Consider the following 21,450-nt stretch of genomic DNA (forward strand, 5'->3'; position numbering starts at 1 on the left):
GTTTCCTTGGCAAAAAAAAAATGCCTAAGATATATCTAAGACCCTGTACAGCTCTTCAATAATTAGATAATTAGAGAATAGAAGATACATATAGTGAAGTACTAAATTATACAGTAGTGACTACACTGCCATTGGAGAGATTTCATGGGGTTTTTTTGAGTCAGCCACTTCCTGGGAGCCAAATCAGGCACCATGGCGGGACTCAAGGATACAGTGTGACCGAGACAGAATGCCCTGCCTTCATGAGGCCTTCAGTCTACTAGTATTCTCAGGAGTTCACAGGGAAAAAATGAGGGCTTTTCATGGAGACAGAGGCAAAACTGGGGTTCAAGTGTACCCAGTAGGGTCATGAATGATTAGCTGGTTAACTACTGAGGGCTGTGGTAATAAACCATAAGGTTTTTGAACAGACTCATTAACACAAGCAGAGTTCTGCTAATTTGCTCATTACCAATAAAGGTAATTGGTTTCTAGAAATTAGCCAAACTGAGATTCTTTCTGCCCTTTGCCAATCTTCTCCTTCTCCTACCCAATGGGTCCTACCCCAAACCTATTTGCAGTTAATTTTTTCTTTTATTTTCTTTTTCAATTATGCTTACAGACTATTATGGTGAAAGTCAGGTGCCAGAGAGCAGTCACCAAGCAGAGTCCGTATCTGAGCCATTTAGAGTCGCTCTAAATGTAGGACTTTAGGAAGGCCTTGCATGCTACAAGATAATTGGCTAAAAAAAGATCTATTTGTGTATATGTTGCCACAGAGGCTGAGAATGACAGTGCGGACACATGGTTTATTTTGCAGAGTAGAGCTGTGAACTATACAACTAGGGAATATGGTATAACTAACCTGCAGAAAAAAAATAACCATCAACATCTTAATTGTTAAAACGAAAACTTCAGAAAAATAAATTGTCCCTTAATCTTAAGAGATGTAAAACCTGCCTGTGCCCTAAGTGAAATCAAATGCTACTTACCAACTGTACATTCCATTTTCCAAATAACTTCCCTGGAATGCTGGTGAGCTGCTACGTTTAATATGAATACTTCCAAAGTATTGGGGATTTAAAGGAACAGTAATGGTTCCAACTTTTCTTACCAAAAAAAAAATTCCCAGCTGAGATTTATGCCCATCCTCAAAACACCCTTTTGAGTTCAGAGCAGATGTGTGCAGTGTTTATACTAAGAAAACCACCAGGGCATAAACAACCCACTAAAGACACCACTCAAGTTTTTGCTGTGCTTTTCTTCATTTCCTGTGTATTTATTTTGGTGTTAAAATAATGTTAACTTTCGTAGTAAGGAAAATAGCAGCAGATGTTTAAACCAAACAGACTATAGCAAATCATCCTACATATGTACTTAACTTTCAAAATCAAAGTTTCTTCCTCCCAAATAAAGGGGGAGACTGCAAGTAGACTACTCTCGAGTATATTACAGACTACAGAACAGCAAATCGACCTGAGCTTTCATAAGCTTTTCCTCACCACCCCCAACTGGAGACATAAAAAATTAATGTGGTATCAGTTTCCTTGCAATCCGTCTATTCCTCTCTTAGGCTGATCATTACGTTTTTGTTTTGTTTTGAAAATATCATACTACGCAATGACAAAGACAAGCCAACAGATAACTCCTTAAAAGTTTGTGATTTCTTGATCACTGAAAAAAAGAAAGTTTTTAAAAACTGCAGTATGTTAATTTCACAAGAAACAAGCCCAGTCACTTGCTGCTTCCACCATCCTGAAGAAGTCTGCCTTTTAAATGAGTGACTTCAGAAGCAAGATGATACTTAAAGCAGCCGATTCAAAGAAAGCCATCCACCATAATTCTTATTAGTGGGAACAAGCAGGAGTTAAATATATAAATATACCTTTTAAAAAGAAAATCTTAAGTATGATATCCTTATCCAGACAAATAAAAAACAGTATGAATGAGATTTTATTTTGCTTGAAGGGGAAAGGGTAAGTTTTCAATTGATTAGGCAACAGGCCTGAAATTTTACATGAAAAACGTAAGTTTCTTCAATGTTTTCTTTTTCAAGAGAAATGTTCAGTTCACTATTAAGAGAAAACATGGAAACTGCTCCTACTGAATCAGAAAGGAGATGTCTCCTCCTCGATTTGTATGTGGTTACAACAAAAAACACTCCTCCTGCCAAGCTGAATTCCCCCGGAGATGCCTCTCTGGCCACTCAAACCCAGGCCATTACCACTTTTTCAAATCGCACGTAGATATGTTCCAACAGATTAAGAAATCGCTTTTTCTCTTCTTACTACTAACAGAGACAGTTTGAAACAGTACAAGGCAGTGGGGAAACACCTCATGGTGTAGCAGAAGGTAATAAACAATAAGAATTCAGAGTAGATTTCTTTCTTTCTTTCGTTCTTTCTTTCAATCTAGCTTTCTGGTTGGTGTGTTGTGCAATCACTTCCACAAGGGACCGGAGTGTGGAGGGAACATCCTTCAATGTCAGAACTCTCTCAGAGCTGTACAGGAAATGGGAAATCAGACAAAGACCCAGCCTGTGCTTTGTGACATGGGTGCCCTTCCAGTCCCCCAAACTGAATAGAAAAATTCTTCATTGTTTGGGACAATCGCTCCTGAAGACAAAAACTCACTGTAACTTTCTGTTCCCCTCTACATGAAAATCCCAAGCACTGATTGGAATACAACACGAATACTGTAGATAGTGCATGTTTAAAATAAGTATCAAAGCGGGGGGGGGGGGGGGGGGAGGGGAATAAAAAAAACACAACACGTTTAACTTTTCCTGGTCCTAGAAGTTCTTCCTCTAAAGAGAACACCAACAGAAATAAAAAATAATCATATTATCAAGAGTTAAAAATTTGAAGAGTTAATATGTTGCAAGCAAAAAGGAAACTTCTAACAGTTTATATTTCACTGCCTTCCCTCCCCCCACTGTAACCCTGAAGGCTAAGATACAAACAACAAACTTTGTATTGAAAATAGTATATAATAAACCCTCGCCTTTCAGAGCACCCTGAAATCCCAAGAAAGAGAACAAAATACACAGAAGGCATTCAGAACCCTAAAGGAGGAGTGGCCTTGACAAAAAGCAAGAGAAGAGCAATTTCTAGAATGGAACCTCTACCTTCATAGCACAGAATGCCGATATTGTTGTTCATCTTGTCCAAGTACTGGTAGTTCAACAGGTCCATCTTCATAAATAGCATTTATTGGGCTCGCACAGAAAACCAGCTCTTTGCTTTCGCCCCAAAAGAGTACGTTTCAAAAATCAATTATTACTGAGTAGCTCCTGGCTCGTCTCAAACTTCACAAAGACCGTGAGGCCCAGCCTCGATCAAAACAAAGTATGTAAAAGTAAAAAAAAAAAAAAGAAAAAGAAAAAAAAAAGAAAGAAAGACAAAAAGAAAAGGAAAAAAAAAAAAACCACGCACAAAAAATCAAACTCACACAAAAACCCTTCAAGGGTTTATTTGTAGACGGTGTATGTTTTGTATCCTCAATCGAGCACTTAAAAACCGTTTCAGAAGTCTTTACGAGTCTTTATTCGAAATAAAGGAGTGAAAAAGCAAAACACGAAGCACATTTCCTAGGACAAAGCCACGCTCGCTTTCCTCACAGCCCGCTGCAAGTTAACTGCGCTGACATGCTGGCTATGCTTGGTATGACTCGTATGTAAACGAGCTTCCTCTTCCCAGCGGGAGGGAGCGCGGAGCATGCTCACTGAATCCCTGGGGCTCTTCAAATGTCAGGGATATTTTCTGCACAAGATCAGTCTCTAAATGTATTAAGTGTTTGAAAGAAAGAGAAAGAGGAGGTGGAGAGTCTGTGCAGAGGGGCCGGGGCAGAGCTGCTCTGGACAAGAAACAGCCCTGCCACTGCAGAACCGTAGGAGGAGAAAGAAAACCCAGGAAGTTTCTTTTTCAGGAGCGGAGTAAAAAGTAAAAAAAAAAATCCACCATGGAAGCAAACTTCCATAGAATTTAACTTTGGTGTCCTCGCTGTCGGGGTTCAGAAACCCACACTGTTTTTTGCTGTGGTACCTACACCACACATCTATGTAAGGTTTCTTTTTTCTTTCTTTTAAAAAATTGTTTTATAATGTCCATTTATAGTTGAACTGTGTCTTTCAAATTTTGATGGTAATGTTACATATAACTTCTCTCATAATCCTCAGGACAAACTCACATGAACAGGGCAGAGATGGTATCATCTTTTTACAGGAGAGGAAACGGAGACTCAGAGGGATTAAATGACTGGCCCAGGACCCCAAAATAGTCGGTAGAACTAGTTTTAGGGTATTTTTTTTCCCCTAACAACTTTCCCAAAAAAACAAGGAGGGAAAGAGAGAAAACAGAAAGAGAGGTTTAAGCAAGTTAAGACTGGTATATCCAAAACCAAACGCCTATTCGAAATGATGGGGTATGCGGGAGAATAAAATTATTTTCATTTTGCATGTATGAAAGCTGTTCCATCTATGTATTAGTGGCTAGTAGGATGCTGTTATGCTGTTCCTATCCTGTTCCTTTAAGAGCTTTAAACTTCATATCCTGTGTGAGATATGAAGATATAAACTTCATTATCTCTGTGCTAGATACCTCCAGTAGGCACCCAAAAGCTGTTTACTGAATGAGTAAATCACTGAATGTTCAGAGCATTTACCACATGAAGAGCACACTAGCAAAGGGGGGGGGGGAATCATTTTATCTTTGCAGGCTGTAGCTAGCTTTTGGAACCATAAATAGACTAATAATAATTCACCACAGGAAGTGTTTGTATATTGATATTATTGCATGCTATTTGTAGATTTAGAAAATATTAAGGAGTGTCATAGTGTAGACCAAGACCTTAAATTTTAATACTCTAAAGTAAGAGTTAAATAAATAATTTCAAGGGATTAGATTTTTAAAATCCAGCAACAGCTGCACTTTGGATATTGGACGTTCACGGCAAGTTGCTCTAATCATATCTTATTAGGAGATTAATACAACACCTAATATTACTGCCATCACTGGATAGCAGCAGGTGAAGCAGACAACAGAAAAATCAAGATTTCACAAGCTTTAATTTATAAGGGTATTTATTAACACTAGTTTACGTATTCTAGATACTGAATAAGCTATACTGAAAGGTATATATACCATCAATTATAATTAAAATAATGGCATTTGGCAGGGAGGGTCAGAAGAAACTCTAATAGCATCTATGATACACTAGATTATTGCCTTTCAAACAATCTTAATATCTTTCATTCAAATTCACATTCAAATTCAAATGATAGTTTTAGAGTACAATTACTGTGCTGGTCTTTGACATAAGGTCTCAATCAGAAAACACGGTGAGTCATTAGCATGTCCCCTATGGGAGAAAGTTGGCTGCACATTAGAATCAATGTGGACTTTTAAAAAATCCTGATGCTCACAGTTCCGGACTTCAAGCTCTATTACAAAGCTGTCATCATCAAGACAGTATGGTACTGGCACAAAAACAGACACACAGATCAATGGAACAGAATAGAGAGCCCAGAAATGGACCCTCAACTCTATGGTCAACTAATCTTCGACAAAGCAGGAAAGAATGTCCAGTGGAAAAAAGACAGTCTCTTCAACCAATGGTGTTGGGAAAATAGGACAGCCACATGCAGAAGAATGAAACTGGACCATTTCCTTACACCACACACAAAAAAAGACTCAAAATGGTTGAAAAACCTAAATGTGAGACAGGAGTCCATCAAAATCCTAAAGGAGAACACAGGCAACAACCTCTTCGACCTCAGCCACAGCAACTTCCTAGAAACATTGCCAAAGGCAAGGGAAGCAAGGGCAAAAATGAACTATTGGGATTTCACCAAGATAAAAAGCTTTTGCACAGTAAAAGAAACAGTCAACAAAACCAAAAGACAACTGACAGAATGGGAGAAGATATTTGCAAATGACATATCAGATAAAGGGCTAGTATCCAAAATGTATAAAGAACTTACCAAACTCAACACCCAAAGAACAAATGATCCAATCAAGAAATGGGCAGAAGACATGAACAGACATTTTTCCAAGGAAGACATCCAAATGGCCAACAGACACATGAAAAAGTGCTCAACATCGTTTGGCATCAGGGAAATCCAAATCAAAACCTCAATGAGATACCACCTCACACCAGTCAGAATGGCTGAAATTAAGTCAGGAAACGACAGATGTTGGCGGGGATGCAGAGAAAGGGGAACCCTCCTACACTGTTGGTGGGAATGCAAGCTGGTGCAGCTACTCTGGAAAACAGTATGGAGGTTCCTCAAAAAGTTGAAAATAGAGCTACCATACGACCCAGCAATTGCACTACTGGGTATTTACCCCAAAGATACAAATGTAGGGATCCGAAGGGGTATGTGCACCCCGATGTTTATAGCAGCAACGTCCACAATAGCCAAACTGTGGAAAGAGCCAAGATGTCCATCGACAGATGAATGGATAAAGAAGATGTGGTATATATACACAATGGACTATTATGCAGCCATCAAAAGGAATGAAATCTTGCCATTTGCAACGACGTGGATGGAACTGGAGGGTATTATGCTGAGTGAAATAAGTCAATCAGAGAAAGACATGCATCATATGATCTGACTGATATGAGAAATTCTTAATCTCAGGAAACAAACTGAGGGTTGCTGGAGTGGTGGGGGGTGGGAGGGATGGGGTGGTTGGGTGATAGACATTGGGGAGGGTATGTGCTATGGTGAGCGGTGTGAATTGTGTAAGACTGTTGAATCACAGACCTGTACCTCTGAAACAAATAATACATTATATGTTAAAAAAAAGAAGAGAAAGAAGAAGAAGAAGAAGAAGAAGAAGAAGAAGAAGAAGAAGAAGAAAATAGTACGAAGGGAAAAATGAAGGGGGGGAAATCGGAGGGGGAGACGAACCATGAGAGACTATGGACTCTGAGAAACAAACTGAGGGTTCTAGATGGGGGGGGGATGGGTTAGCCTGGTGATGGGTATTAAAGAGGGCACGTACTGAATGGAGCACTGGGTGTTATACGCAAACAATGAATCATGGAGCACTACATCAAAAACTAACGATGTAATGTATGGTGATTATCATAACATAATAAAAAGAAAAAATCCTGATGCTGAGGTGGCATCAAACTAATCTGAGGAGGTGGGACCCAGGATCAGTATCATTTTTAAAGAGTCCAAGGTGATTCTAATACACAGTTCAAGGTTGAAAAGCATTATTTTTATCAAAGGGAAAAAAAATTACCTCCCTTAAGATACTTCATTTTATACACTCATTTTGTGGAGGAGAGTTTTGTATTTTAAAATATAGTGAGGGGCGCCTGGGTGGCTCAGTCGTTAAGCGTCTGCCTTCGGCTCAGGTCATGATTCCAGGTCCTGGGATCAAGCCCCGCATCGGGCTCCCTGCTCCACGGGAAGCCTGCTTCTCCCTCTCCCACTCCCCCTGCTTGTGTTCCCTCTCTCGCTGTCTCTCTCTCTGTCAAATAAATAAATAAAATCTTTAAAAAAAAAAAAAAAAAAAAATATAGTGATTCAGGGGTGCCTGGGTGGCTCAGTCAGTTAAGTGTCTGCCTTCCACTCAGGTCATGATCTCAGGGTCCTGGAATCGAGTCCTGCATCGTGCTCCCTGCTCAGTGGGGAGTCTGCTTCTCCCTCTGTGCCTCCCCTTGCTCATGCTCTCTCTCTTTCTCTCTCCCAAATAAATAAAATCTTTTAAATAAATAAATAAATAAATAAATAAATAAATAAATAAATAAATAAAATATAGTGATTTAACCAGGTTCAAACAATACAGTTGCCAAGGTATGAGTACTTAGTAACTTCCCCTAAACGACGCTGTGTCACTTACAATGCGGTTCTCAGCCTCTGAGTGCCAATCATCTGTGTGGACAGTCCCAGAGGTATACTTTGACTTGCATTTACAACCATCTATGGCAAAATTCCCGACATCCAGGCACATCTTTCCCACTCATCTGGGAAGCTAGTGTGGTGCTACTCACGAGTGATCCACGGAGGGATCTGGTTGCTACTATCCATAACAGACAGATACAGAAATGGAGAGTGAACATTTCAAAATTTTATAGCAGTTTGACAGAGCAATTTGATGTCTCTTAATCTTAATTTTTAAAAATGAGGGTTTTTTTTTTTTCATATTTCTAGTTTGCATTTTACAAAGTATCAATCTACAACAAAAGCTGGCAGGAAAAAAACCAAAACACAAAAAACCTGGTTCCCCTGCCCTCCCCAGGCAGTCTGAGCAGCCCGGTGCTGGCAGCTGGCTAGTTACAAAGGCGGACTGCGGTGCGGTGAACTCCCTCCGCGCGGTCCATCCCAGCTCCTGGCATCTTTCACTTCATGCTTCAAGCACACTGAATCACACACTTTAACACCACATTATTTCACTCCTCAGTGCACATGTTCTCTCTTCATGCAAGACTTTTCAAGCCTGTCTACCCGGCAAACACCCACTCTTCCCTCAAGACTTGGTATACACCTCTTTTGTCCTGTGGGACCCCCTTCCTTCCACCTCCTTGCTCCCTGCTCTTCGCTATCATGTTTCCAGATACACACTTTGATCCTAACCGCATCTAGACTTTAAGAGTAAGGACTATGGTTTCTTCAAGGTCAGTCTGGCATAAGCCTGCCACATGGTAGACCATCAATGAATACTTGTTGAATAAAATCAGTAAGATTAAAACATCTCACAGGTAAATTCTCTATCCAACCTCCTGCCCCAGCACACACACTGGATGATCTAGCGTTTCCCAAACTGGTTTCTGTCAACATCTTTTGGGAACCACAAGTCCTCACATTTGAGGAACATTCATCTAGATTCTGAATGCACTTCAGGTTACAATTGGTGCACTCATTTTACAAATCTGAATACTGGAAAATGTCAATGCTTCTCAAGTTCATTCACAGGCTAATAAGATATTCATAACTGAAGTACCAACAAAATTGTTTTTAAGGAAACTGGAAAGATAGTTCTAAATTTTATCCACACAAAAAAATCAGGTCTACACTAGAAAGGTCTACTTTTTTTTTTTTTTAAACAGTGAAGAAATATGAGCCATCAGATACTTAAAACATAAAGCAAAGAACATTTTGGGGGTGAAACCGCATACAGAGTAAGTAGCATGATACAGATGATGCAATAAAGTTTTTACTGAAAAACTTTAAAAACTGTAAGAATATGTTCAGACTACCTAATTTGGAACAGGGAAACATTTTCTAAGACTGAAAAAAAAAAAACCTTAAAGAAATTACAGAGGAAAATACTGAGGAATTTGACTGAATATAGAAGTTTTAGGTTTTTATAGATGAGAAAACCACAAAACCAAGTAAAACAACAAAACAGAAGAATATATTTGTAACATATAGTCCATGAAGGATCAATGTTTTTTATATATACAGAACATTTAAAAGTAGAAAGAAACAAAAGAATCTAAGTATTTTTTAAATGAGCAAAGAATGGAAGAAATGAGTGGCCAATACATTTTTCAAAAACTATTCAACTTTATTAATAAAGAAATACAAATTTTGGGGGCACCTGGGTGGCTCAGTCAGTTAAGTGTCTGCCTTGCACTCAGGTCATGATCCAGGAGTCCTAGGATGGAACCCGGAATCTGGCTCCCTGCTCAGAGGGAGTCTGCTTCTCCTTCTGCCCCTCACCCTGCTGGCTTGTGCTCTCCCTCTCTCTCTCTCAAATAAATAAATAAAATCTTTAAAAAAGAAAAAAAAAGAAATATAAATTTTTAAAAATAAAGTGATTTTGCATCTGCCAAATTAACAACAACAACAACAAAAAAGACTTTTCAATCTTATTTAATGTGCTGGTGAGGTGAGATCCTAGTAGAACCTGTTCACTGCTAGTGAAGTGTAAACAGATAATGCCTTTCTACAAAGCAGTATTCATTATCAAGCTTTTTGTAGTGTTGAAGATGTTCATATTCCCTTCCTTGCACTAGACTCTACTTCTAGACCTGTCTTAAGGACATACCAAGATTTGATCAAAGAGTTACATAAAGATGCTTACCATCCTTTTATTTATAAAGCTGAAAACTTGAAAACCTAAAGAGACTGCATTAAAACTGCAGTATATTGGGGCGCCTGGGTGGCTCAGTCGGTTAAGCGTCTGACTCTTGATTTCAGCTCAGGTCATGATGTCAGGGTCTTGAGATGGAGACCCACATCAGGCTCCGTGCTGAGCGTGGAACCTGCTTAAGGTTCTCTCTCTCCCTCTCCCCCCACCCCCCACTCAGCTCTGTCACTCTCCAAAAAACAATAACAACAACAACAAAAACCTGCAGTATATTAATGACAGAATATTATGCAGCCATTATAATTCCTTCAAAAATATGATGACATGAGTAAAGGCTATACTATGATCTGTATGATAACAGTACTACATATGTTAACTGAAAACAATCAAAATAAGATGTAAAAGTAATATGTACACAATATACCAATTTTGCTTCTATACTGAGACATACACATATATATGAAAAAAGTATACACATGTATTAAAAAGACTGTAAAGAATATCAAAATGACAATGCCTATCTTTGAGTGGTGGGCATTTTGACATTTTTCTGTGTTTCTAATTAACCTACAAAGAGTATATTCCATATATAATCAAGGTGAAGGTGAAGGAGGTTCCCCACTTATTAAAAAGCAGGTGCATAATGAGAAAATATGCCCTGGTAAGGCATGAGCAGTGGATCATATGTATCTTATCTGTAAACACCACAATATATCCTTTTGATTTAGATTTAACAACTAAAGATCCCAAACATTTATTTAGACCTTTGTAAGATTCAAAGATGTTTATGATATTTATTTTTTTTTTTTTTTTTTTTTTTAAAGATTTTATTTTATTTATTTGACAGAGAGAGAGAGAGACAGCTAGAGAGGGAACACAAGCAGGCAGAGTGGGAGGGGGAGAAGCAGGCTCCTGGCTGAGCAGGGAGCCCGATGCGGGGCTCGATCCCAGGATCCTGGGATCATGACCTGAGCCGAAGGCAGACGCTTAACGACTGAGCCACCCAGGCGCCCCTGTTTATGATATTTATTTGAACATGTCCTAAAAGGACAAAAGAGAAGCTCCCTGTACTTTAAACGTTCAGAGCAGGTAGACACGTATGTGTAATGCTTTCTGTCTTCTATTGTTTACTAATTACTTCATGTATTAGTATCAATTCCCCAAGACCTCTCTTTCTTCTGGAGAACAAGAAAATGGAGCTTCAGTTTTTGGCTCAAGTTCCCCATTGCACATGATAAGTGCTCCATGCATGTTCACTATGGCAGCATCTCAGCATCTTTGTGGAATAATGATGACAGAAGGTTATTACAATTACTAGGTTAAATTGTTCAATTTGCTAGAGTTGACTACCAGGTTAGAACAGAATCACCAAAATTGTGAGCTGCTTAATAAAAGCCAGAAGATCAAATTCACTCTCCAGACACTTTTTCAAAAACAAAATGCTCTCATTAGAGCATGTGCAGGGAAGGGAAATTTTTTTTAATTTGATTTTTTTTAAGTTAAAAACTTAAATTTCAGTTAGTTAACATACAGTGTAATATTAGCTTCAGGTGTACAATATAGTGACTCAACACTTCCATACAACACCCGGTGCTCATCACAAGTGCCCTCCTTATCCGTATCACATATGTCACCCATCCCCCCCTCCCCTCTGCTAACCATCAGTGTGTTCTCTGTAGTTAAGAGTTTCTTTCTTGGTTTGCTCCCTCTCTCTTTTCTCTCCCCTTTGCTCATTTGTTTTGTTTCTTAAATTCCACCTATGAGTGAAATCATATGGTATTTGTCTTTCTCTGACTGACTGATTTCACTTAGCATTAACACTCTCCAACTCCATCCATATTGTTGCAAATGGCAAGATTTCATTCCTTTTATCGCAGAATAATATTCCATTGTGTATATATAAATACCACATCTTCTTTATCCGTTTATCATTTGATGGACACTTGGGCTGCTTCCATAATTTGGCTATTATAGATAATGCTGCTATAGATAATGCTGCTATATATTGGGGTATATGTATGGAGAAGGGAATATTTTATTTTATTTTATTTTATTAATTAAGAGAGGTGGGGGTGGGCAGAGGGAGAGGGAGAGAGAGAATCCCAAGCAGGCTCCAACACCGGTCTAGATCTCACAACCCTGAGATCCTGGCTTGAGCTGAAATCAAGAGTTGGATGCTTAACTTACTGAGCCACCCAGGCACTCCAAGGGGCTATTTTAATGTTAAGTCTAACAATAATCTCTTCAAAGAGATTATAAATAACCCTACTGCGCTATTTGGTTCCTCTAGTGGATTCAATTGCTCTCTTCTTCCCAGGATTCTAAGTAAGCTAGATACTTAGCTAATGCTTTTATTAAAGTTTTCTCTTTACCACATATTTATTCTTTTTAAATCACTTTAACCTGATATATGAATAATAATCAAAACAGACCTAACCAAAGAAAGAAAGAAAGTTTGACTATACCTTGACCTAAAGTCTCAGTTGAACAAGAAGTAGGCTGTATAAAAATATTTAAGAGTATCTGTAGAATCCACTGCCATTTATGGGTACATTCCTCAGTATAACATGAACAGCAAGAGTAACGATGATGATGCTTGTACAACGCTTCCTTGGGTAAGGCTCTTTCCCTTTTTTATCTAATTATACAAATTACTAAGACAAATGTTTAAGAAGGAAAGCACAAAAAGGATTAAATGAACACCTAGAATGAGTGTCAAGAAAAAAGACTTAAGAAACCAAACGTTCTTTTCTGTTAAATATTGCTTAGAATGCAAAGTTTTGTGGGCCCTTAAAGGCCTAGCTAAATAACCCCAACTTCTCCAAGAACCCCATTAGCTAGGATTAATCTGTATAATTCCATCGTATTTTAGATATGCTGCACTTAATTCTAAAACAAGGGAGACTATGAGATAATTTATATTATCTCTCCCCCACCAGTTTATAAAGACTGCTTTAGTAGTCTTCAACAACATAGCTGTTGAATAAGATACCAAAACAAAACAATTTTCAAATGCCTCAAATATCAATGAGGTGAACCTACATATCAGTCAGGTTTCCTATGTTAACTGCATTTTCTTTCAAGGAAAGAATTTCTAAATATATAATAAAATATTGCTTATTTCTCTAACTTGGAGTTGCTCACAGTGGAATGATGAAAAATATGCACTATTTTGTCAACTTTTTCACAAAAGCATATACTTTTTTTTACAAAATGGTCCCATTTCTAAGTTAAAATACTTAGAAATACTTCTTTTTTTTTATGATTTTATTTTTAAGTAATCTCCACACCCAGCATGAGGCTCGAACCCACAGCCCCGGGATCAAGAGTCACACACTCTACAGACTTAGCCAGCCAGGCTCCCCAAAACACTCTCAACTTCTATTAAGTATTACTAGATTATTTACTGTAATATAGTGGGATTTTAGCACAAATCTATGTACCTTAAAAAAAAAAGGTTCTTCACATTTAAACTTTCAATACAACAGCACCCTCTAGGGGTGAATTTTAAAATGCAGCAACAATTTTGAGAATGCAAACTGCACAATTTGGGCCATTTCACCTGATATATTTCAAACACAATGAGCCTCTTATTTTATTTAATTTTAAAAGTCCCAGAAAATATATTTTTTTAAGTAGGCTCCACGCCCAGCATGGGGCCCCAAAGCAAGTATTTTTTAACAGTTGAACTATCACTAAACTTTGCAAAAATTAAAATACTAAAACCAATTCAATTAGTATCAAATGACTGAATAGGAAATCTTCTTTAATTAACATGAATTTTAAATATAAATAGTATTTTAAAGTACTATTTTATATTTTATATATATTTTGAAGCATAGTGGATATACAAATACTATATTGGTTTCAGGTGTACCACATAGTGAATCGACATTTATATACATTACCAAGTGATCACCATAGTAAATTAGCTACCATCTTAGGACTGATGTCTTAAATTGGAATAAATCAGTACTGGTAGAAGGAACTGAATCAATTAGCATTCCCAAGGAAGGAGAAATCTCTTGGAAAACACCATACCTTATTAATAAGTCTTACAACTAGTACCTTATATGTTTGACAACACAAATGTTGCAAATGAAAACTTTTATTTTAGAGGTTTTCATTATTAAAAACAACTTAGGTTCAGCAAATCCCATCTGAAGAACCGTCACAAATAAAATATTATTCTGATATTCACATTCTCACAAATCATAATCATCCACAGATGTATTCCTTCAAGGCTGGCTACAGTTGCCTTCAATGGGGTAAAAATCAGAGAAGAAATCCAATGGAGGAAAAGTCCCCAACATTTAACATTTGAAGGGCTACGATCACTGACAGTCCCAATGTCTGGCCCAATCTTCAAGTAACAGTTCAATCTGCCTTCACAGGACTTCAGTGTGCAGTACTCTTCTACCTCCAGAATCACCCATTCAACCAGTTAGGATCCCATCCAGGAAACAGACCCCACACCAGGTATTTTAAAAAAGGATTTTAATGCTTCCCTGCCTTGTGCCCCCTCCTAGGCACTATCCCCATAAGGTAACTAATATCCTAACCTTTCACAAAATAAATTAGTTTGACCACTTCATATAAGTAGAATAATATGTCATGTACTCTTCTGTGACTGGATTCTTCCACTCAACTTTATGTTGTTACCCTTATTTTTTTTTTAAGATTTTATTTATTTATTTGAGAGAGAGAAAAAGAGAGAGCCGCTTCTCAGCCTTTTTGCCTAAGATCAAGTGTAGAGAGAGAGAGAGAGAACACGCAAGCAGGGAGAGGGGCAGAGAGAGAGGGAAAGAATCTTTTTTTTTTAATTTTATTACGTTATGTTAGTCACCATTCACTACATCATTAGTTTTTGATGTAGTGTTCTATGATTCATTGTTTGTGTATAACACCCAGTGCTCCATTCAGTACGTGCCTTCCTTTATACCCATCATCGGGCTAACCCATCCTCCCACCCCCCTCCCCTCTAAAACCCTCAGTTTGTTTCTCAGAGTCCATAGTCTGAAAGAGAGAATCTTAAGCAGACTCCATGCTGAGCGTGGAGCCCATCATGGCATTTGATCTCATGATCCTGAGATCATGACCTGAGCCAAAATCAAGAGTCGGATGCTCAACCAACTGAGCCACCCAGGCACCCAGTATTTCCTTACTTTTATGTGTAGCTAAAAAATCATTCCTTTTCACGGCTGTATAGCATTTCATTGCCCTAACAAAAGACACTTCTTTCATTCTACTGTTGATGGGCATTTAGGCAGTTTTTATTTGGGGGCTATTATAATAAGTTTGCTACAAATCTTTTTTTTTTTTAAGATTTTATTTGAGAGAGAGCACAAGCAGGGGGAGGGGCAGAGGGAGAGGGAGAAGCAGACTCCCCGCTGAGCAGGGAGCCCGATGCCGGCTGATCTCAGGACCCTGGATCATGACCTGAGCCGAAGGCAGACACTTAACCAACTGAGCACCCAGGTGCCCCTGCTCAGCAGAGAGCCTGCTTCTCCCTCTGCCTCCCATCCCCACTTGTGTGCACTCTCTCTCTCTCAAATAAATAAAATCTCTAAAAAAAAAAAAATTTTTTTTAAACTGGATATGAAAACCAGATCATTTGCAATGTTAAGATTAAGACACACTTGTAAGAACTGCACCTTAAACTTTTAAACAAATCCATCTTCCTCACCACACTGTGAGCTCTTTGAAGCTAGATCGTGTCTTATTTTTCTTTGTATATGCCCCAATGCCTATATAGGAGTAGGCATCTGAAGTTCCTTGGATTACTGACCTAAAACCCTAGTGACAGAAGACAGAGTCTTCATAAAGCAAGCAGATGGTTCAGATTTTATTTTTTTCACCTCGTCAACTATATTTAGTAGTCTAAAGTAGAATAAAAAGGTTATTGTTGCAAATATTCAATTAAGTCAAACAAAAGTCAATACCATCAAATTCTTTTCACAACACAATCAAATTTTTCCAAGGATGGATTTGCACACATTGCCCTGTCAACACCTTTGGGTGTTTTCAATGATGCTTCCATTAGTGAGGACATCACAGCCTTAGGGCCATCAGAAGTTCATCAACTAGAAGAGCAGTTTCCAATCCTGGACACGTATCACAATCACCCAGGAGACTCTGGAAGCCATGGATCCCAGGCCCTGTATCTAGAAGGTGATTTAGTAAATCTGGGGTGGGACACAGTGGGGCCCAGAAAGATGTATTTTGAATTTACACCCAGGAAACAGTTGCACTCAGTACAATTTGAAAATAGCTCCCTATGTAATTTTCACACATGCCCCTCTCCTTGAGGTTCAGGAGCTCTGCCCTGGGGATGCTGAGTTGAATTTAGTAAAGCGCCTGCCTGTTTGAGGAAACTTCTTACCTTCCACATACTCGAGTTCAAGGACATCCCAATGACTTACTCCTGGGCAGGACTAGGGGGCGACGTGAGCCAACCTTAGACACAGCTCAGCGTCTTTCCCACTGGGAAGCTGGACTGTGAACCCCATCATTTGAATTTACACATTGTGTCTTGCTTTACATGGAAGAGACAAATGAATCCCCACATTCTCAGCCTGTCTTCTTCAACCACTGATGCTCAGTAGCCAGAATAAAACTAGAGATTTATAAACTGCCAATACTCAACTGTTTTAATACCAGAAATGTACAAACCAGGATTTTCTGCTTCTCCCCACATGGGTAAGGGTGTGTCGTGTGTAAGGGGTCCTGGAAATGAGATAGGGCATTTACTGGAGGGGGAGAAAAGCATTTCCACAGTATGTGTGTCTAAGTCAAGGCTGGCGATGGTGAATTTGTAGTAACTCAGCACCATGAACCTTCCTGAGGAGGACTTAGACAGCTAATGTAACGTCTGTATGCTCCACTGATTAATGTCCATCTCCCTCCCAGTCTTATCATTGTTTCCCCAGCACCTACACAATGCCAGGCACCTGGTAGCTGATCAATAAAGAACTAGGTTTCTAACCAGGCTTGGAAGGCTAGCAACATTCCAGCCTCCCAGAGAAGCACGGACTACTGTGGCCCCAAGAAGAGTAAACCACAGCCCTGGGGAGGGATTGAGACCCTAGGGAAAGGGAGAAGAGGGCCTAAGAATTAAGGACTAAGCCAAGGAGGAAGGGCTGTAGGGAAACATGGCTATTCGCAGAGGAAGTCAGGAATGGGCAGGTGAAGGAGGAGAAACAAGGTCCAACTGGAAACTGATAGCAATGACAAGCCTACCTTTTGCACTCTGCAATCTCAGACTGGCTTTCCAGGAATAAAAAAAAAAAAAGGCACTAGACTCGGAGTCAGAAAAGTTAGGTTCCCAGTTCCTAGGGAATTCTCCCTCTCCCAGCCTTAATTTCCTTATCTGCAAAAGGAGTATGATAAAACTGCCCTTGCCCATAACATAGGGCTGTCAAAGACCCAGTGAACAACAACTCGTCCAGCGCTGCATAAACTATGAAGCACGACAAATATAGGGAATTATTACCGCCATTCTTCCCACAGATGATGAGGCTTCTTGGTATCCCATGAGGAGAACTGGAGCCTGTTCAGACAGCAAGACTGCCCTGCCCACTCCCCCACCCCCAAAGAACTTCAAACAGAAACATCTATAAAAACGCGGGAACAAAGGTCGTCTTTTTGCCGGTTAGCAGTTTCCTTATGCTTAATGAGACTTCTGTGGATTTCTGAAAGGAGAATCCAGGAATGCCCCTGCCACATACCTCCTCTGTGCATCCTGAGGAGGGAAAAGTAATTTAAGACGGCTGTGGATCTGCGAAGGAATCCACACACGTCTTTTTTTTTTTTTTAAACTTGAAAAATATGATCGTGATGCATGCTCAGTTAAATTTAGTATCCTTACCATAAAAGTTGTCAAATATTTAAAAATCACATTGACTACATATCCATTATCTAGATGAAACAAAAGCCTATCCTGTAGATTGCATTAAAAACAGGGGTCTAGGGGCGCCTGGGTGGCTCAGTCATTGGGCGTCTGCCTTCGGCTCAGGTCCTGGTATCGAGCCCCGCGTCGGGCTCCCTGCTCGGTGGGAAGCCTGCTTCTCCCTCTCCCACCCACCCACCCCCCCCCCCCGCCCCGCTTGTGTTCCCTCTCTCGCTGTGTCTCTCTGTCAAATAAATAAATAAAATCTTAAAAAAAAAAAAAAAAACAGGGGTCTAGGGGCATCTGGGTGGCTCAGTGGGTTAAGCATCTGCCTTCAGCTCAGGTCATGATCCCAGGGCCCTAGGATGGAGCCCCGAATCAGGCTGCCTGCTCAGCAGGGAGTCTGCTTCTCCCTCACTCTCTGTCCCTCCCCCAACCATGCTCACTCTCTCACTCAAATAAATAAATACAATCTTTTAAAAAATAAAATAAAATAATAAAAACAGGGTCTAATATTAGAGCAGATTTAGTCTCTTAACTTCATACAAAATGTACCACATTTACTAACATATTTCCCCAAGCCTCATTTCTTCTTTCTAATGTACTATATGTCCCACTTCAATAGACAACATCCTTTCTTCAACCTCTATAGTGCATGAATCAGCCTTAAAATTCTAGGGTTCCCGATAATTCCTCCCTTCCTTTTTACCACCTCACCCCTACCTAACCATAGGCTGCCACGTTCATTTGCAATCTCAAGACAGAATTTCATGTTTATATAATAAACGGCAGTATTTACTATTTAGAGAGGGCTGTTTCTGCTGGGTTTATGGGTAGTTTTTCTTTGGTTTTACTGACTGAAGGCATGTGGAGAGAGAGCACACTGTACCTCCCAGGGCAAAAAAAAAGGGGGGGGGGGAGAAAAATACACACACATACACACACACACATATTTTTACCCTAACAATGGGCACGAAGAAAATTGTTTAGCTCATTTTCCTGATGGCTTGAATTAACAATACCAACAATAACAGCAAGAGGTCTTAAAGTAATCAAAAGTTCTACATTTCTTGGGGAGAACATGAAGGCAAGACGTCTGCTACCTAAAGGGGATCTGGCTTTTCAGCTCAATGAGAATGAGAAGATCTAAAATTCCTGGTTGTCTTTAGTTCTGGGTTTAGTTTAGTTCTAGCTAGTTACTAGAGGGTTAAGGAGCCTAACCAGTTCACCCACAAAGGTTTCACGTATAATCCTATTACTTTTGAAGGGCTATCCGTGTTCTTTGAAATCCTACTTGTTGAAGGACTCCTGTTACAGGATATCTGTGCTAACAGCCCTGTGGTACAGGTTGCCAAGAAGAAAATTATGATCCTTGTTGCAGTAATGCCAATTTACATGGCATCAAAATAAATGATTCTTCCTGCTCTCTCTTCTCCGTTTTCCCAGTAAAACAAGTTTTAAAAAGACAGAGAGAAACATGAGAAAATACAGCTTTGAACCTGCACACTCAGGGCTGTCTACTTCCTGCACAAATAACCAAACGGCCATATTTTATTTACAGATGCTCTAAAAGTACAACTGCTTCCAAAGGGCAGGCTAAAACACTTCTAGTTTGGCCTGGAACCACCAAGGAAAGGTACACCAATACATTTTCCTTTGGAAGGCTGACATGTAAAATAGAAGCTTTCTTTCCCGTGTTTAAGCAAACCTTTCAATCCTCTTCTGACAGAACACTGCGGTGTGTTTGCTGCTTTAATACCATGATTAATTAAAGAACCGGCTGCCAATTTTAATAAACTGGGAAGGCCACAGTGAAGAGGAATACATGAATTCTTTCTAGACCTTTCGTTTTACTCACCTGGCATGTGGCCCACTAATCTTCATGAAAGAAAAACCAAGCCTTCAATTCTCATACATAAATGCACATTTAGCTAACAAGGAACAAAAAGATAAGAGACTCTGAAGAACTTGCCTAATATGCAATTATAAAGTACTGAAATGCCTACTGCGTGCACTTAGTACATGAATGGGAAAATATTTTGAAGACCTGAAAAGTGCTATTTGGCTATTGACAGAAGACCCTACACAGAGACACCCAGAATTTTTGTTGCTGATAAAAGTGTTGCTGAGCCCCAGAAGCAGAGACATCCAACAAGACTACCCATACACAGCTGAGCCCTACCCTCCAAGCCTCAGGTATAAATTTATCCCACCCAGGATCATAGAAGAGGTGAAAACCTACCCAGCACAGATACAATCTTCCTGCCTCCAAGTACTGTTTACTAGTCTTTGGGACCTAGACCTATGACAAGCAAGACATCCATAAAAATACAGCCAGAGCATCACGTTAATGCAGGTACCACTTCGCTGGCCTAGAAAAGATGGGGGCCCAAAGGTAAGACAGGGTCCTTGTCCTGGAAGAGTTTATACTGGAGGACAAACAACAAGAACTACAAACAAACAACAGGAAGCAAAAGAGGCAGAGATCCTATATTCTGAAGGGACTTAGGTGTGGCTTCATAAAGAAAATGGCATTTGTCTAGGCCCTCACAAGAACAAAATTTCAAAGGAGGGCTGAGGGTAAAGGCATTCCCAATGGTACTTTCTAAGACACAAACAAAATAAAATATTTTATATAGCTCAGTGAGTTTTCCACAGACATATTAAGTGAACTTTAAGGGATTACTCATGGCAAAACTAACTTAAAATATTGAAATATTTAAAATGTGCAATCCTGGAGGCTGGGAGCTAGTCAGAAGCAGGTTCCGACCTTGGTTCTGTCATGGAGTAATATGTGAGCGCAGGTGTATTACATAATGCCTCTGATCTAGCTCCCCATCTTTGAAAAACGGGGATAATGCCAGCACCCCCAAAAGACTGATCACTCTCCTGGGATGCCACCCCTTCTATCATGGCATTTAATACAGTCTGTTATAATCTCGCATGGTTTTATCTCCCGTACAGACCAAGGACTCCCTGAGAGCCAACCTCTTCGCGTATTTACTCTGAAACAGGCCGGTGTTCGTGCCAGCAGGGACCCAACAGATGCCAGATTCTTGTTCCTTCTACTGAATTTCTATACACTATGAAAATTCTTTCCTTTGTACTATAAAGTATACTGTTCTTCAAATTCTGAAATATCCCTATTTCAAAAATTTGAGTTTCATCTTGCACATTTCGGCATATCTCTATCCCAGTAGGATTTTTTTTTTTGTATGAATAATGTTATAGGTTAAAAAATATATCTATCTCTTTGGGAACCTGGGTATATGAAATGCCAGTGAAAAATCATTTACATTTAGTCCTAAAAATTAAAAAACTTTGAGATCCTGACTCAAGCTTTATGTTAACTGAACTTTCATTTCAGCTTTGCTTCCGTTTTAGATCAAGAACACAGAACACCAGGACCTCCTGAGTGGCACAGTCTGTCAGGCATCTGACTCTTGGTTTCCACTCAGGTCGTGATCTCAGGGTCATGAGATCTAGCCCCGTGCAAAGTCTGCTTAAGACTCTCTCTGACCCTCCCCCACTCCC

The 21,450-nt window shown here is 39.5% G+C and overlaps 1 protein-coding gene across 5 annotated transcripts in view; it reads right to left on the reverse strand.

The window, feature by feature from the left end:
* The window catches only part of VGLL4 (vestigial like family member 4), a 153,236-nt gene that overhangs the window by 76,572 nt on the left and 55,214 nt on the right, over window positions 1–21,450 (reverse strand). Inside the window, exon 1 of one of the 5 annotated variants that reach the window (XM_032411947.1) lies at window positions 3,107–4,049. The exons of the other annotated variants lie outside the window; for them this stretch is intronic. Coding sequence (XP_032267838.1) covers window positions 3,107–3,188 — 82 coding nt within the window. The 5' untranslated portion in view covers window positions 3,189–4,049. Of the gene's footprint in view, window positions 1–3,106; window positions 4,050–21,450 lie in introns of those variants that run through there. 5 annotated transcript variants of the gene reach the window in all.

The sequence above is a fragment of the Phoca vitulina genome, unplaced genomic scaffold, assembly GCF_004348235.1.
Source record: "Phoca vitulina isolate PV1807 unplaced genomic scaffold, GSC_HSeal_1.0 scaffold13, whole genome shotgun sequence".
NCBI lineage: Eukaryota > Metazoa > Chordata > Mammalia > Carnivora > Phocidae > Phoca > Phoca vitulina.